The sequence below is a fragment of the Triticum aestivum genome, chromosome 6D, assembly GCF_018294505.1.
Source record: "Triticum aestivum cultivar Chinese Spring chromosome 6D, IWGSC CS RefSeq v2.1, whole genome shotgun sequence".
Classification (NCBI taxonomy): domain Eukaryota; kingdom Viridiplantae; phylum Streptophyta; class Magnoliopsida; order Poales; family Poaceae; genus Triticum; species Triticum aestivum.
Window position 1 is genome coordinate 111,221,754 of NC_057811.1, and position 16,789 is coordinate 111,238,542.

At 43.0% G+C, this 16,789-nt stretch overlaps 2 protein-coding genes and 1 non-coding gene across 3 annotated transcripts; 2 read left to right on the forward strand and 1 right to left on the reverse strand.

Moving 5' to 3' along the window:
• Positions 1–2,255: 2,255 nt before the first annotated feature.
• On the forward strand, positions 2,256–4,360 carry LOC123141280 (CRIB domain-containing protein RIC10). The gene is made up of 5 exons (XM_044560458.1): positions 2,256–2,514; positions 2,644–2,729; positions 3,061–3,155; positions 3,295–3,382; positions 3,875–4,360. Exons 2-5 carry the CDS (start codon positions 2,672–2,674, stop codon positions 4,102–4,104), a joined length of 471 nt encoding a protein of 156 aa, XP_044416393.1. The 5' UTR covers positions 2,256–2,514; positions 2,644–2,671; the 3' UTR covers positions 4,105–4,360.
• Positions 2,871–2,942, reverse strand: TRNAC-GCA (transfer RNA cysteine (anticodon GCA)). Its single transcript has one exon. It is a non-coding gene; the product is annotated as a tRNA-Cys (tRNA).
• A 1,833-nt stretch (positions 4,361–6,193) lies between the features above and the next one.
• Positions 6,194–7,718, forward strand: LOC123143949 (early nodulin-like protein 2). The gene is made up of 2 exons (XM_044562940.1): positions 6,194–6,722; positions 6,843–7,718. Exons 1-2 carry the CDS (start codon positions 6,545–6,547, stop codon positions 7,529–7,531), a joined length of 867 nt encoding a protein of 288 aa, XP_044418875.1. The 5' UTR covers positions 6,194–6,544; the 3' UTR covers positions 7,532–7,718.
• The last annotated feature ends 9,071 nt before the right edge of the window (positions 7,719–16,789 follow it).

The following is a 16,789-nucleotide window of genomic DNA, read 5'->3' on the forward strand; positions in this document are numbered from 1 at the left end:
ATGTCGAGTCTGACATGGTGGACACGCCCGGACTCGTCGTGATATCCCCATATCTATCCTACATTTGGGCTGGATATGAGGTGTGCCGGTCACCCCGGACGTTTGAGACCCGTTTGTGGTGCCCGTCTGGGTTGGATTTTTATGACGTCCACCCATGCGTTTGGGAGGGTGTTGAGACGCCTGGCTGTAGATGCTCCTAAGGGATCAAAGCTGTTCTTAGAAGATTTTTTTTAGGGATGTTCTTAGAAGTGTTACTAGTTGGGAGGAGATGGCAATTGCACTTTTCTTTCGAGTTCTTTTTTTCCCTGAAAACAGGGCAGAGAACGAGGGGGAAACGAGATGGGTTGACCCCAAGCGTGGTTCGGCGAGTTGGCGTTACAAAAAACAAATCACGACAGTCCTTCTCGTTTTTATATTTCAAAAAAACAGGTCCTTTGCCATATGAAAAGGGAAGCATCGCATGGAGCGCATGGGCTCCACCGGAATCTTATCGTGATCGGCGAGCCTTCACTTTACCCTTCTCCCGAGATTCATATCAAACCGTTCCGTAAAAAAAAAGAAGTTTCATATCAAAGTTCTTCTCCAAAACGGATTCTGAACCTTTATAACCGACGACGAGAAGATCTCCAACTTCCACGAGGAATTGAGGATCTTTGTTTTTGACTCGACAGGCCGGCTCCAAAGACCGCAACAGCTCCTCGCCGATCACATGACGATCATGCCACGATCTCAACAGCTCCCAGACCGCAACGGTGCCGATCGGGGTAGGTGCGAGGCATGACCAGATCCTGTCCGATCTGGGCCAACCAATGCACATAGACATATGTTTCTGCGCCGATCCCCCGATCCAACAGGCAACAGCTTATCCACACGACATGTCTGCAACACTCCCGAAATATGTTTATTAGATAAGAAAAGGAAGTGCTTAGCTGTGCCCATTTCTGTCCTTATAGAAACTGTTAACTTGTTTGGCTTGCACCGATGAGTTCGTAGCCCATTGCGGCATTTTATATGCGCCATAATTGAGGGTTTGTGTGCCGCAAAAACTCAGGAAAATACGGTGGCTCTTGTCACTAGGTTTGATCCAGAATGACAGGTGGTGGTGGACACCTGGTATTTCTATTTTTTTCTCTTTTATTAGGCTAAAAGGACACCTGGTATTTCTGCATTGATGAAAATGTCTTCCGTGGAGTTAAGAAAATGGTGGGAGTTCTGAAATATTGCAAATGGACATTGACATCAGGTTCTGGTTTGCAGAGTAGTAGTGATGTCCTTTTCCGGCTGAGCCTGCAAATGATGGTATTATCTGTTGCAGAATTGGTAAGACAAGCAACCTCTGGAGATTGGTTTCTGATGCTGCACTTGCTGCATGGTTAGAAAATTTCATCGCACACTCGCATAAGCAAAGAAGATAACATAAGTTTTATTGGCATAAAAGTAAGCTATCAAGAACAAATATTTGTAGAAAATCATCTTCAGACACATATCTTGGATGGATGGAATGGGACACATCACCATGCGCAAAAGAAACAGGTCAGATGTTTGCTTCGCAAGAAAGGAGGTCACTTCATAGCTGAAGGTCTACTATCTTCTTTCTCTTAGATAGAACCTCTAGTTCAGCAATATCAAATACCAAGTACAAAACGAGCTGTGGGTGCCATTTCAGCTGGTCCAAGGTTGCTGTTGTGCTCTTAACTGCATACCTCAATGCTACCTAATACCAGCAAGACTACATAATGTCCTTTCAAGGCACTAGGATTAAGGACCATGAGCCACATGCCTGATCTTAATCTGACAGACATGGGCAACCATTAATTCGGTCTGAAACTTTAAAGAATTTGACAGTGGAGAGGTCAAGTTGTATGTATAGTAAACAACCAGCCTTTTTCCAGAGCAAGCTCTGCAAAACATTCAGTTTACTGAGAAACTAATGCAGGAAAAGAAAATTCAACTTCTTGTTAAGAGTATTTTGATACTAACAGTTTGAGTTTCCTATTTTTTATCATAGAACATCGAAGTTGTGTGTAGTAAACAGCCAGCCTTTTTCCAGAACAAGCTCTGCAAAACTAATGCAGGAAAATAAAATTCAACTTCTTGTTAAGAATATTCTGATACTAACAGTTTGAGTTTCCTATTTTTTATAGTAGAACATCAAAGTACAAGGAAATGATTAGCAGAGGAACACAATCCAAGTACAGCTAAAACAGCAACAAGTCAGCAGGCATGAATTGGCCCCTAGAGAATAAAAAAGGGAAAAAAAGAAGAAGAAGAAATGCAGCCAACTAACTTGCCACCATATTTAAGCAGTCGTCATGCTACCCTCTCAGAAGATTTAGCTCCCTCTTCCTCCCTCCTCCCTCCAAACCAAACTCCTTGTTCTTCATCACCATCATCAGGCTCTAGCTTGCTTTCTTGATTCCTCTACAGCGTGAAACTGGTTCTGAAGATTCAGAAATAAAGTCGGCTTTTCGGAGCTTTCGGGCAGCTTGAAAGCACTTGCTCTTGAGTCTTGAGGTAAGCTATCTTCTGTTCTTCTGTACACGTCGAGCTGAATTTCCTGAGAAGGCGAAAAACAGCTTAAATCCTAGCATACAGTTGTTCTGAATGCATCTGTCATCTTATTGGACATTTCCATTCTTGTAGGAGCTTTTCTTTGTGTAGGCCCTCACAAATGGCGGTAAAGATGAAAGGAATCTTCAAAGGGCTGAGGATATTCTCGCACATGTTTGGTAATAATAATCCCATCTTTCTTTCTTGTTCCTCGGTCCTCCCATTTGAAGAACAACTTCAAAAAAAATAGAAAAAAACAATCAGGGCCCAACCCCTCCCATTTGAAGAACAACTTCAAAAAAAAATAGAAAAAAACAATTAGGGCCCAACCGGGTTCGAACCGGTGACCTATTGATCTGCAGTCAATTGCTCTACCACTGAGCTATGGACCCATTTTATGAATGAATTGATACATCATTCTACTCAAAGTATTGTGCTTATGGCTATGAGACATCACAGAAATTAATGAATGTAATTCCTACTCACACATGAACTGTTGCTCTCCTGCAGCTCAAAAGGAACATGAGATGGAAATTGGGTTCCCTACAGATGTAAAGCATGTGGCTCACATAGGGTTGGGCACCAGTGACACATCTCCAAGCTGGGTAAACATGCAAATAACTTGAAGGCCTTTTCAAATTATCTTCCTTTAGATCATCAGACTTTATTATGCCATCATATTTTGAGTCTATCTATTGCCTTCTAGTATTGCCGCTGATGGGTAATGTGCATTGTTCATTTTAGATGAATGAGTTCAAGTCAGCAGAAGATTTATCTGCAGGCTCTCTGAGCACAGCTGAGCAGTCAAGGCAAACTTCTTGGACCTCTACAGGTAATTAGCATCCTCTCATTTATCTCTGTCAAGAGTTAAATAAATTCAACATTCAAAAAAGACATAAATATATTCAGAAAGGGATAAAGTTTCATTCAGGGGTAATCCCTGGTTTTCCACTGTAAAAGTTTCACATCCCTTGTATGTCACTCACATGTGGGCCTGGACCGGACCCACCTTGTCAGTGTCATGACGACGGATTTGTATATAAATTAAAACATATCGACACATTACCTATATAAGACCATGGGGCTGCATGCATCACTCTGATGCAGAGGCCCGGGAGTAATCCTTCTTTTCTAAAAAAACCTATATAGGACTATGCCTCTGTTATTGCAAAATCTGCATGACTAATCATTAATGTGCATAAGCATGAGAATCTTCCTGAGCTGTTTTCTAATGATCAGTAGTAGTGGCGTAGCACTACACAGTTTCCCAATTGGTTGCCTCCATGTTTACTAGGTGCTGACCAGCAGTATTTTATGTCTGCAGACTTTGAGCCAGCAAGATCCATGCTGCCAACTGAGATTAATTTCCCAGACAGACCAGCACAAGAGTCCTCCTCCTGCCCCCCAAGAGGCCCCAGGAAGGCAAGGAGGAAGAAGACCAGGACATCTTCCCCTACCTCCTCTGCAAGATCATCTTCCTCGAGGTCGAGGGCCTCCTTCGCGACGGCGTTCGACGATTTCAACGAGTCGCAAAGAGGGCTTCGGGTCGTGTAGAAACCTTGTGTGACCACCTTGCATATAATACAATGTTTCTGGTTTAGGGAGGGAGGTGATTTGTGAATTGCTTTATTCTTTGTCCAGTTTAACGGATGGTTGGAAATGCAAAAGTAAGTTGGAAGTTGATCAATGTTTGTCCATAAAGCTTTGGTATCACACAATCACAGATCTTGTTTCACATTGTTTTTCAAGACACGTAACTGTAAAAAAGTGCTAATCAAAGGCATGCCTACCAGAGTAATGTCAATGATCATGACATGTTGTGGACTAAGCATGAGACCAGCAGGCCCTGTGAACTGTTTGTTTTCCACGCCACCAGGACAAACGTGCTACTGACCGACATGATGAGATGCAGAGATGGTTCATCATGCCCGTCACTTTGTTCAAGAGCCATGTACTTCCTTCAGAGAACATCATGGCTGACATTATGGGCTGCCACATTGGTCAGCTAGCTTTGGTCAGCATTTTGCAATCAGGTCAGTAACAATCTGCCTGTTGTGGTTATGTAGCTGCAGCCTGTCTTCCTTGAACAGTGTGAAGCATATTTTTTGGATATATTACTCAAAAAGAGATGGTTTATAAGGTCAGGCAGATGCAGGGAAGATAGGTAATAACCTCGCCAAAACATTGCGAGAATCTTATCATCGGCCTCATTGGACCTATGAGTGTGACCATAAGGTAAAGTGAGGCAAGGAATATATTATATGAATAATAGCATCAGCATCAACTATCAAGTAGGAGTAGACAGCAAGAATCCTGTGCTATGCGGCGCTTACCGAAAAGAAGAGCCTTCTTACAAGGAGATCAAAAGATGACTTTTTTGAAGGATTCCTTTTTCACCATATTTGGGAGAAGCATGGGGTTTCAGGCTGAAGCTGGCTTCACGCTCCATTACCGTTGGAGCTCGCATCGCGGTTTGAGCCTTCTAGTCTTTATGACCACGCTCTGCCACGTTTAGCTAGGAGGCTTTATTACCTGGATATAAAAAAGTTTAGTACTAACCCTAATCCACTGTGCTAGCCTAGTACTGTACTAAGACTAGCCACAATGGGTAGTAACATAAAGTAGTAACATCGACATGTTACTAGTCTATATTACTATCTCTATAGTGCGGAGTAACATATGTGTGATAGTAACATGGAGCACTTCATTTATTAGGCTATAGACACATCTTGCCTTGATATGTGTGATGTTACTACTACTACTAGTAACTAGCTATGTTACCACTTTCCACTCTTTCTTCATTTATTACTTGCCACATCATCTATTTTATCTAGATATGTGTGATGTTACTACCTATGTTACTCCCATTGTGAGTAGTCTAACCAACGCTGTACTAGTTTTCTTACTTTGAGAAACGCTGTACTGGTTGGACCGAACACTGTGCATTGTTCGTCCATAGTTGTACTAGTAAATCACCCTATAAAAATTAGACACTGCTCCGTGGTTTGGGAAAAAAAAACTTTCGTTTTCTCTGTTCGTCTCAGGGAGTTTCACCGGAGTTTTGTAGAAAATTCACATTAAAAATTTATTTGCAAAGAATTAGGAAAATGGATTGTTCAGAGAGTGGGGGCTGGAATTTTTGGAAAGTTTCAGTCAGTTTTTGTCCTCGCCATTACATACTGCAAAACTAAAAAACAAATAAATTAAATTAAGCAATATACTAAAAATAACAAAATGATACTCCATAAAAGTAACTGAAGCGCCATTGGAGAAAAAGTGGCTGGAACCTAAAATAAGAACGGAAATGTTAACCAGCGAACGTTCGCTGGGGGCACCTGCATTTTAGCAAGTCAGTTACGGAAAAACAAATCGTATGTTTCAAAGTTCAAACAGGGAATGAAAAAAAATTTCTACGTGTCCGACCAAATCGATCAAGCCTTTGCTAATCAGGATTCAGGCATCTCGTCGACCAACTTAACGGGACCCTGACGGCAACGCAGAGTGCGTGCATCCTATTCCTCGTCGTCGTCGTTGCACGGTGACTGACCGACCACCGTAACGTGTCGCGCCCCTAGTGCCAGAGCACGAAAACCCCCATGGAGAACGACGTTGCCCATATGCAGGAGCCAACACCCAAGGACTTTTACCGGCGCACAAGCCATGAATATATGCCTGTGCCACTCCGCAAAGGCTCCGTCAGCTCAGCTGCAGCAGAGCAGTGCAGAGCACAGCAGAGAGGACGCCATTGCAGCCAGGGCAAGCACAAAGACAGCTCGAAAACTTCGGCGAGAGATATAGTTCGGCTAGCTCAAGGTGTCCATGGAAAGCAAGGCACCCCGTGGGTACTAGAGCTCGTGAGGGGGCGTCGATCGAGGACTACAAATAGCCGGCGGCCTCAAGCTCTTACATCTCATCGAGCAGAGGAAGAAGCACCTGTGCAATCTTGATCGGTCGTGTGACTGTCTAGCTAGGGAGTTAATTTGGTTTTGCAGTGATGGCGAAGGGTGCTGGCTACGGGCTTGGGTTCGCGTGCTTCGCTCTTGTGGCGGCCATGGCCGGCGCGGCGCAGTTCAAGGTCGGCGGCGACAGCGGGTGGAGCGTGGCCGGCGCCAGCAAGGAGTCGTACAACACTTGGGCGATGAAGAACAGGTTCCAGGTCGGAGACACACTAGGTAATCCTGACACGGTCGAACACCTTCGCCAAGGATCAAGATTTCGTACGCCATGACCATGATGAGACATTGGATCTCACTTCTTGATGTGTTATTCATGGTGGTTTTGTGCTTGTGCAGTGTTCGTGTACCCCAAGGACAAGGACTCGGTGCTGGTGGTGCAGCCGGCGGACTACAACGCCTGCAACACGTCGTCGTACGACAAGAAGTTCGCCGACGGCAACACCGTCTTCGCCCTGGACCACGCCGGCGCCTTCTTCTTCGTCAGCGGCGTCGAGGCCAACTGCCGCGCCAACGAGAAGCTCATCGTCATGGTCCTCGCCGGCCGCAACGGCACAGGCACGGCCGCCGCTCCGCCGCCTTCGTCGCCCGCCGCTCCGGCACCGGCAACGTCGTCTCCGCCTCCGGCCGCTTCCAGCCCGCCGCCTGCGACGCCCCCCTCACCACTCCCCGCGGCGCCCGCTCCTAGCGCGCCTAGTCCCACCTCGGCTCCTCCTCCCGCCTCCGCTTCCGCCCCGCCACCGGCCTCTTCCCCTGCATCTGCTCCTCCGACCTCGTCGCCGACTGCTCCGGCGTCCCCGCCGCTTCCCACTCCGTCGGCCCCGACTGGTGCCCCGCCGATGGCGCCCTCAGCGAACGCTCCGGCAGGCGCGGACGGAGGAAGTACGAACTCAACGGGCACGTCATCATCCCCGCCCCCCGCCGGCTCCAACGAGCAGAACGGCGCCACGCTCACGGTTACCGGCGCCGCGGGTCTCGCCGGCTCGGCCGCGGCCTGCATCGTCGGCTACGCCATGCTCGCTCTGTGAAGCGTGACCGGAGAAGGGCGACTACTACAACTACAGTAACTACTGTACTGACTAAGACGAGTGATCTGTGTGTGCAACTGTGCATCGACTATCGATTGACCTCTTTGTATTGTATACGTATTGGTTTTCCATCGGATGAAATAATAAAGAAACGACGAGATTCTTGGGAAAAGCGATCGAGCTCGCAGGGCGATGCCTCGCCGGCGATGCAGGGGAAGCCGGGAAAGAGAGGCAAGCGGTAGTCGCGGCGTGCGCGATCGCCCGGTGCCCTGATCGATGAGTTTGTGCATGGGACTGCTGCATGGGTCGGGCCCAATAACGCAGTTTCTTTTCCTTTTCCTTTTTTCGTTTCGTTTTTCCTCTTTCCCCCCATTTTTTACTTTTGTTTTTCATTTGATATTTTGCATAAAACACAGGAGTATTTTATGACATTCATGAACACTCTTTTTCAACGTGTGAATGTTCAAAAATATGAGCATCCATTAGACATATATATACACTTATTTCATACTAGCACAAAAGTCGTGTGTTGCAACAGAAAAGAAATTGACATGTCCATCAAAAAGTCCACCAGATGCGAACCAACCTGTGGTTGGATGGTTTGTGGGACTGTGGTATCTCTAGCCCACCAGGGTTCAAGTCCTGATGCTCGTATTTATTCCTGGATTTATTTCAGGATTTTCAGTGATGGGCATTGAGGGGGAGAAGACGTTCCCCTCAACAACGAGATGTCTATGGTGACTTCGTAAATTTCAAGGTAATACATCGACTCAGTCTTTCGGAGGTGCTCATAGGGGTAGGGTGTGCGTGTATGCGTTTATAGATGTGAGTGTATGCGCGTGTAAATGAGCGCTTGCGTCTTTATTGTGTTAAAGAAAAGTCTGTCCACCGGATCGACACGATGGCAAAAAAGCGCATGGCGAGATTTAGTGATTTGAGGGAATAAAACAACATACAACCATCGCCGGTGAACATTTAATCGGGTCTTTCTCTCTTAGTACGTTTTTCTTTATTTGATGCCACAAGCCTCATGGGTCTTTACATGGTATTAAGGCCTTTGCTTTCGTCCTCCACAAGAAAAGACCCCAGGCTTTTCTCCTCCTCCCGTCGACGTTGTCACCGGTCAGGACCATCTTTGATGGCCGACGGGAGGGACCCCGTCCTCGTTCTTGTTATGGTCATCGTCTTGGTTGGGGCTTTGTGGTGGCGGTGATGTCCCTCAGTAGGAATAATATCTCCCACGTTCTATCCCCGTGTCGATGGTGCGTCTAGCGTCGTCGGAGGGCGTGTGGAGGTGTGTCTCCGTCGGATCTCGCGTGATTCAGTCGGTGCTGGTATTCGATGGATCTGTTTGGATCCGGTCTTCGTTCGTCTTTGTTTGGGTCTTTGCAGGTTTGATCCTTCTGATATACGACTTTCATCATTGACAATGGCTGCTGCTCTGGTCCGCTAGTTCTATGGGGCCTTAGCATGATGATTTCTCGACTGTCTACTACAACAATATTTGTCCGGCTCCGGCGAGGCAGGGACGATGACGACGACGCGCTTTCGGCTCGCTCCATGCTTGTGGTCGTCGCTAGGTGGCCCATGGCCCACGCACTTTCAGCTCGCTCCTCTGGTGTTCTTTGTACTACCATGATTGAAGATAAATAGATTGAAAGTTTTTGATGCAAAAAAAGCCTCATGGGTATTTTCTCTCCTTTTTATTACATTCGGTTCTTTCTTTATCTCATATGCAACCAGAACCCACTTTTTATAAACCATGGTCTTCCTCTCAATCTCATCCCATTCTCGCGAACCAACCCATAGTTGGATGGTTAGGAGGCAAGTCGTATCCCCAGCTCACCAGGGTTAAAGTCTTATATTTCAGGTCTTCTGGTGATGTGCGTTTAGTGGGAGGAGACATTCTCGTCGACTACGAAGGCGTTTTGATGACTTCGTCAATCTCAAGATGATATGTCGGCTCGGTCTCTCACAGGTGCTCATAGGGGTAGAGTGTGCATGCGGGCGCTCATAGGAGTGAATGTATGTGCGTATGTAGGAGGGTCTGCATCTGTACCGTGTTCAAAAACCCATCACATTGTCTCTGTTAAACACTTAAAACATGAACGCGGGTTGATTAACCAAAATTACAGGAGCGTTTTTTAAAACAACAAAACTTTTTCCTATTGAACACGTAAAACAAGATCGCGGGTTGATTAACTCAAACTAAGGGTGATTTATGCAAAATTTCCAACAGATGGGCAGAAGTACCATTCCCTTTATTAGTAGGGGCAGATAGACAAGGAATTTAAAAAAAAATTAAAACTACAAAACAAATTCAAACATCTAAACATTTTTTTCTTGCAGCACATTAACACATTCTTTTCACCATAGAACATTTAGTGAAAACTATGACCATTTTATATATGTGTGAACATTTGTTTTCACTTACTTTGTTTACTGGAGCAGTAAGATAAATATATTTTCCAAGTCTTACGTAAAAAATACCAGTGTTTTATTTTTCTTTTCTTATTTTCCTATCTTTTCCCCCACTTTTGCTTTCACATTTCATTTCTTTTTTACTTTGTTCTTTTGGGCCAAATATATGAATATTCTTATGACATGCATGAACACTCTTTTTTCATATGCGACCAAAAGATGAACAAACTATTCGACATACATACATTTACTATAAGTAAGAACATCACCCAGAAGGCCCAAAAAGGATTTAACGCCCAATTACACATGTCTACATCATGCAGAAAAAAAGGTCATTTCTTTAGTTTTATGTTTTTATATTTCAATATTAATATTAGTGGATTTTTCAAAATTTTATTTACCATTTCAAGTAGTGATTTAAACGCTCTTATATTTCTTTACAGAGGGAGTACCTCTTATTTGTATATTGTGATACCATTTTTCTTATTATGTTTACCAATCATGAATATTTTTCAAAATACATTTTAGATATATGGATATTTTATTTTCTTTTTATTTACTATTACTTTATTTTTAAATAGTTGTTTTTCTGGTACATGGAATTTCTGGGATAAGGCATGACATTAATTGTCAAACAAAAATTCATTTTCATATCGTGGACATTTTTTCAAATAGAAACTTCTTTTCTAATACTTGAATAGTTGTTTTGTTTACATACATAAACAATTATATTAGCATAAGTGAATACTTATTTTTTGCAACACATATCATTTGTTTTATTTTAAATGACTTATAAAATCAGTAGAAAGTAAATATAAATATCCATGTTTTTAGAATAAAGTAAAAATAGTTGTTGGTGGACCGCACTAAATGTGGCCCATGGAGGTCCGTTGGGGGTCAAGGCCACAACAAATAGGAGCACGCTGCTAATCCATGGCGTCAGTTTCTCAAAAACAATATGCTAATCCAGGAGAGCTCCTATGTAGGCGTCGTGCAGAGAGATGATCAACATTTTCTAGAAGCCCTTTATCCTCTTGGAAGGCGAGGGACGCGAGTAGACCTCAATCAATTGGGATGACTACAAGGTGCCAAAGAATGTTCCCAAGTGTCGTCTCCGTGCGACCAATGAAATGTCCACCATGAACATCAATGGAGGAAACTTCATGGCAAGGTTCATTATTACCTTCAAGTTATTAGACACGACTCTATCTTTGTCTTGAGCAATTGAATCACTAAGATAATTTTACTAGACTCCACCTTTGTCTTATGAAGCACTAAGATTATTTTGCTGTTTTTCTTTTGTGAAAAAGGTCTAGGGGCATATATTAAGTAGCATAGGTCCTTACAAAGACACCCTTACAGTAAAATGGAATTACATTCAAAATCTTGGGGTGCCGAAGTCTTCTTCCTCCTGTGTTCTGATAACCCACAAGTATAGGTGATCGCAACAGTTTTCGAGGGTAGAGTATTCAACCCAAATTTATTAATTCGACACAAGGATAACCAAAGAATATTCTCAAGTATTAGCAGTTGAGTTGTCAATTCAACCACACCTGGAAAACTTAATATCTGCAGCAAAGTAGTATGGAAGTAACGGTAACGGTGGCAAAGGTAACAGTAGCAGTTTTGTAGTAATTGTAACAATGGCAACGGTAAAGTAACTAAGCAAAGATCAATATGTGAAAAGCTCGTAGGCATTGGATCAGTGATGGATAATTATGTCGGATGCGATTCGTCATGCAACAGTTATAACATAGGGTGACACAGAACTAGCTCCAGTTCATCGATGTAATGTAGGCATGTATTCCGAATATAGTCATACGTGCTTATGGAAAAGAACTTGCATGACATCTTTTGTCCTACCCTCCTGTGGCAGCGGGGTCCTATTGGAAACTAAGGGATATTAAGGCCTCCTTTTAATAGAGTACCGGACCAAAGCATTAACACTTAGTGAATACATGAACTCCTCAAACTACGGTCATCACCAGGAGTGGTCCCGATTATTGTCACTTCATGGTTACCGGATCATAACACATAGTAGGTGACTATTGACTTGCAAGATAGGATCAAGAACTCACATATATTCATGAAAACATAATAGGTTCAGATCTGAATTCATGGCACTCGGGCCCTAGTGACAAGCATTAAGCATAGCAAAGTCACAGCAACATCAATCTCAGAACATAATGGATACTAGGGATCAAACCCTACGAAAACTAACTCGATTACATGATAAATCTCATCCAACCCATCACCGTCCAGCAAGCCTACGATGAAATTACTCACGCACGGCGGTGAGCATGATGAAATTGGTGATGGAGGATGGTTGATGATGATGACGGCGACGGATTCCCCTCTTCGGAGCCCCGAACGGACTCCAGATCAGCCCTCCCGAGAGAGATTAGGGCTTGGCGGCAGCTCCGTATCGTAAAAAGCGATGAATCCTTCTCTCTCATTTTTTCTCCCCGAACGTGAATATATAGAGTTGGAGTTGAGGTCGGTGGAGCCTCAGGAAGCCCACGAGGCAGGGGGCGCGCCCCCACCCTCGTGGACAGGGTGTGGGCCCCCTGGTGTTGATTCTTTCACCAGTATTTTTTATTTATTCCAAAAATATTCTCCGTGAAGTTTCTGGTCATTCTGAGAACTTTTATTTCTGCACAAAAATAACACCATGACAATTCTGCTGAAAGCAACGTCAGTCCGGGTTAGTTCCATTCAAATCATGCAAGTTAGAGTCCAAAACTAGGGCAAAAGTGTTTGGAAAAGTAGATACGTTGGAGACGTATCAACTCCCCAAGCTTAAATCTTTGCTTGTCCTCAAGCAATTCAGTTGACAAACTGAAAGTGACAAAGAAAAACTTTTACAAACTCCTTTTGCTCTTGTTGTTGTAAATATGTAAAGCGAGCATTCAAGTTTTCAGCAAAGATTATGAACTAACCATATTCACAATAACATTTAGGTCTCATGTTTACTCATATCAATGGCATAATCAACTAGCGAGCAATAATAATAAATCTCGGATGACAACACTTTCTCAAAACAATCATAATATGATATAATAAGATGGTATCTCGCTAGCCCTTTTCTGAGACCGCAAAACATAAATGCAGAGCGCCTCTGAAGATCAAGGACTGAGTAGACATTGTAATTCATGGTAAAAGAGATCCAGTCACAGTTATACTCAATGCAAACTAATAGTAATGCATGCAAATGACAGCGGTGCTCTCCAACTGGTGCTTTTAATAAGAGGATGATGACTCAACATAAAAGTAAATAGATAGGCCCTTCGAAGAGGGAAGAAGGGATTTGTAGAGGTGCCAGAGATCGATTTTTGAAATAGAGATAAATAACATTTTGAGTGGCATACTTTCATTGTCAACATAACAACCGAGAGATCTCGATATCTTCCATGCTACACACATTATAGGCGGTCCCCAAACAGAATGGTAAAGTTTATACTCCCCCTCCACCAACAAGCATCAATCCATGGCTTGCCCGAAACAACGGGTGCCTCCAACTAACAACAGTCCTGGGGGAGTTTTGTTGCAATTATTTTGATTTGGTTTGAGCATGGGACTGGGCATCCCGGTTACCGGCCATTTTCCCGTGAGTGAGGAGCGGAGTCCACTCCTCATGAGAATAACCCACCTAGCATGGAAGATACAGACAACCCTAGTTGATACATGAGCTATTCGAGCATACAAAACAGAATTTCATTTAAAGGTTTAGAGTTTGGCACATACAAATTTACTTGGAACGGCAGGTAGATACCGCATATAGGAAGGTATGGTGGACTCATATGGAATAACTTTGGGGTTTATGGAAGTGGATGCACAAGCAGTATTCCCGCTTAGTACAAGTGAAGGCTAGAAAAAGACTGGGAAGCGACCAACTAAAGAGCGACAACAGTCATGAATATGCATTAAAATTAATCAACACTGAGTGCAAGCATGAGTAGGATATAATTCACCATGAACATAAATATCGTGGAGGCTATGTTGATTTTGTTTCAGCTACATGCGTGAACATGTGCCAAGTCAAGCCACTCGAATCGTTCAAAGGAGGATACCACCCTATCATACCATATCACAACCATTTTAATAGCATGTTGACACGCAAGGTAAACCATTATAAACTCCTAGCTAATTAAGCATGGCATGGGCAGCTATAATCTCTAATTGTCATTGCAAATATGTTTCATTCATAATAGGCTGAATCAGGAATGATGAACTAATCATATTTACAAAAACAAGATAGGTCGAGTTCATACCAGCTTCTCTCATCTCAATCAGGCCATCATATATCATCATTATTGCCTTTCACTTGCACGACCGAACAATGTGGATAATAATAATAGTGCACGTGCATTGGACTAAGCTGGAATCTGCAAGCATTCAATACAAGGGAGAAGACAAGGTAATATGGGCTCTTGGTTAAATCAACAATAATGCATATAAGAGCCACTCAACATTTTCATCATGGTCTTCTCCTCTCGACCCCCAAAGAAAAGAAAAGAAACAAAACTATTTACACGGGAAAGCTCCCAACAAGCAAAAGAAGAACGAGAAATCTTTTTGGGTTTTCTTTTAATTATTACTACTACAGGCATGGAAAGTAAACTAGCTAAAAGCTACAACTAATTTTTTTTGGTTTTTTCTTAAGGTTTTTCAAACACACAAGAAGAATGCTTAGAAAAGAAAATAAGCAAGCATGGATAGTACAGTGAAAAAGTATGAGCACCGACAACTAGAATGGGTGTGTGAACATGAATGTAATGTCGGTGAGAAATACGTACTCCCCCAAGCTTAGGCTTTTGGCCTAAGTTGGTCTATGCCCATGGATCAAAGTGGTCCTCTCCTGTGTACTGAGGAGGGTCCTCGGGGTGCCACTGGTTGGCGATCTCCTCTGGATCCCACTGATAAACAGACTGTCGATCAGGGTCCAGGGGTGGCTCCAGCTCAGGCTCTGGAACTGGTGTCAGGCTCCAGTATGCATGAACGGCCTCCGACAAGATGAGGTACGTGCCTAAAAATATGTTAAACAAAGAGGGCGCAGGCAAGGTAATAACCTCATAGTGAGTTTTGCCAAAAATCAAATTATACTTAAGCAGTTTCTTCTTATTTTTAACAATAAAGTCATGTGCTACCATACTCTTATAATCTAGAAAAACAGGAGGCAACAACTTTTCTTCTTTCTCATAATGCCTAATAGGTATCTCAAAGTGTGCAGCAAGATGAGCTAGAACACGGGTTTGAGCTATGGGAGGATTTTTTTTCTAGAGGAAGAAGAAGTGTGTGGGTGCTGGAATAAGTGGAGGGGGGCCACGTGGTCCACGAGGCAGGGGGCGCGCCCTCCACCCTCGTGGGCACATGGTGGATCCCCCTGGTGTGTTCTCAATGCCAGATATTCTTAAATATTCTACAAAAAATCATACTTCATTCTCAGGACATTTGGAGAACTTTTATTTTCGGGGTATTTTTTATTGCAAGGATAATTCAGAAAACGGACAGAAAATACTATTTTTACTTTATTTAATCTAAATAACAGAAAATAAAAGGAGGATATAAAGAGTTGTGCTTTCTAACTTCATCCGTCTCATGCTCATCAAAAGGAATCCACTAACAAGGTTGATCAGGTCTTGTTAACAAACTCTTTTCGAATAACCTGAAACCGGAGAATTTTCGAATAACACTAGGTTACCTCAACGGGGATATGCATGTCCCCAACAATATGAATATCATATTTCTTCTTGACAATATGAAGAGGAAATTCAAAACCTCCAATAGTAATTGTTGAAGTTTTTCCAATAGAATTTATACTGTGGACTTGAGGTTGTTTCCTTGGAAAGTGTACCGTATGCTCATTACCATTAACATGAAAAGTGACGTTGCCTTTGTTGCAAGCCCCTGCAGTATTCAAAAAGGGTCTACCAAGGATAATCGACATACTATCGTCCTCGGGAATATCAAGAATAACAAAGTCCGTTAAAATAGTAATGTTTGCAACCACAACAGGCACATCCTCACAAATACCGACAGGTATAGCAGTTGATTTATCGGCCATTTGCAAAGATATTTCAGTAGGTGTCAACTTATTCAAATCAAGTCTATGATATAAAGAGAGAGGCATAACACTAACACCGGCTCCAAGATCACATAAAGAAGTTTTAACATAGTTTCTTTTAATGGAGCATGGTTCTCCTAGATCTCCTAGTTTCTTAGGTATTCCACCTTTAAAAGTATAATTGGCAAGCATGGTGGAAATTTTAGCTTTCGGTATCTTTCTTCTATTTGTAACAATATCTTTCATATACTTAGCATAAGGATTCATTTTAAGCATATCAGTCAAATGTATACGCAAAAAGATAGGTCTAATCATTTCAGCAAAGCGCTCAAAATCCTCATCATCCTTTTTCTTGGATGGTTTGGGAGGAAAAGGCATGGGTTTCTGAACCCATGGTTCTCTTTCTTTACCGTGCTTCCTAGCAACAAAGTCTCTCTTATCATAACGTTGATTCTTTGATTGTGGGTTATCAAGATGAACAGCAGGTTCAATCTCTACATCATTGTCATTGCTAGGTTGAGCATCAACATGAACATCATCATTAACATTATCTCTAGGTTCATGTTCATTACCAGATTGTGTTTCAACATCAGAAATAGAAATATCATTGGGATTCTCAGGTGTGTCAACAACAGGTTCACTAGAAGCATGCAAAGTCCTATCATTTTTCTTTTTCTTCCTCTTAGAAGGACTAGGTGTGTCAACATTAGCTCTCTGAGAATCTTGCTCAACTCTCTTAGGGTGGCCCTCAGGATACAGAGGTTCCTGAGTCA

Coding starts and splice junctions, on each gene's coding strand:
- LOC123141280 (XM_044560458.1), top strand. CDS start 2,672: ATGGCGGTAAAGATGAAAGGAATCTTCAAAGGGCTGAGGATATTCTCG. Junction 3,156..3,294: donor GTGACACATCTCCAAGCTGG/GTAAACATGCAA, acceptor TGTTCATTTTAG/ATGAATGAGTTCAAGTCAGC. Junction 3,383..3,874: donor AACTTCTTGGACCTCTACAG/GTAATTAGCATC, acceptor TTATGTCTGCAG/ACTTTGAGCCAGCAAGATCC.
- LOC123143949 (XM_044562940.1), top strand. CDS start 6,545: ATGGCGAAGGGTGCTGGCTACGGGCTTGGGTTCGCGTGCTTCGCTCTT. Junction 6,723..6,842: donor CCAGGTCGGAGACACACTAG/GTAATCCTGACA, acceptor GTGCTTGTGCAG/TGTTCGTGTACCCCAAGGAC.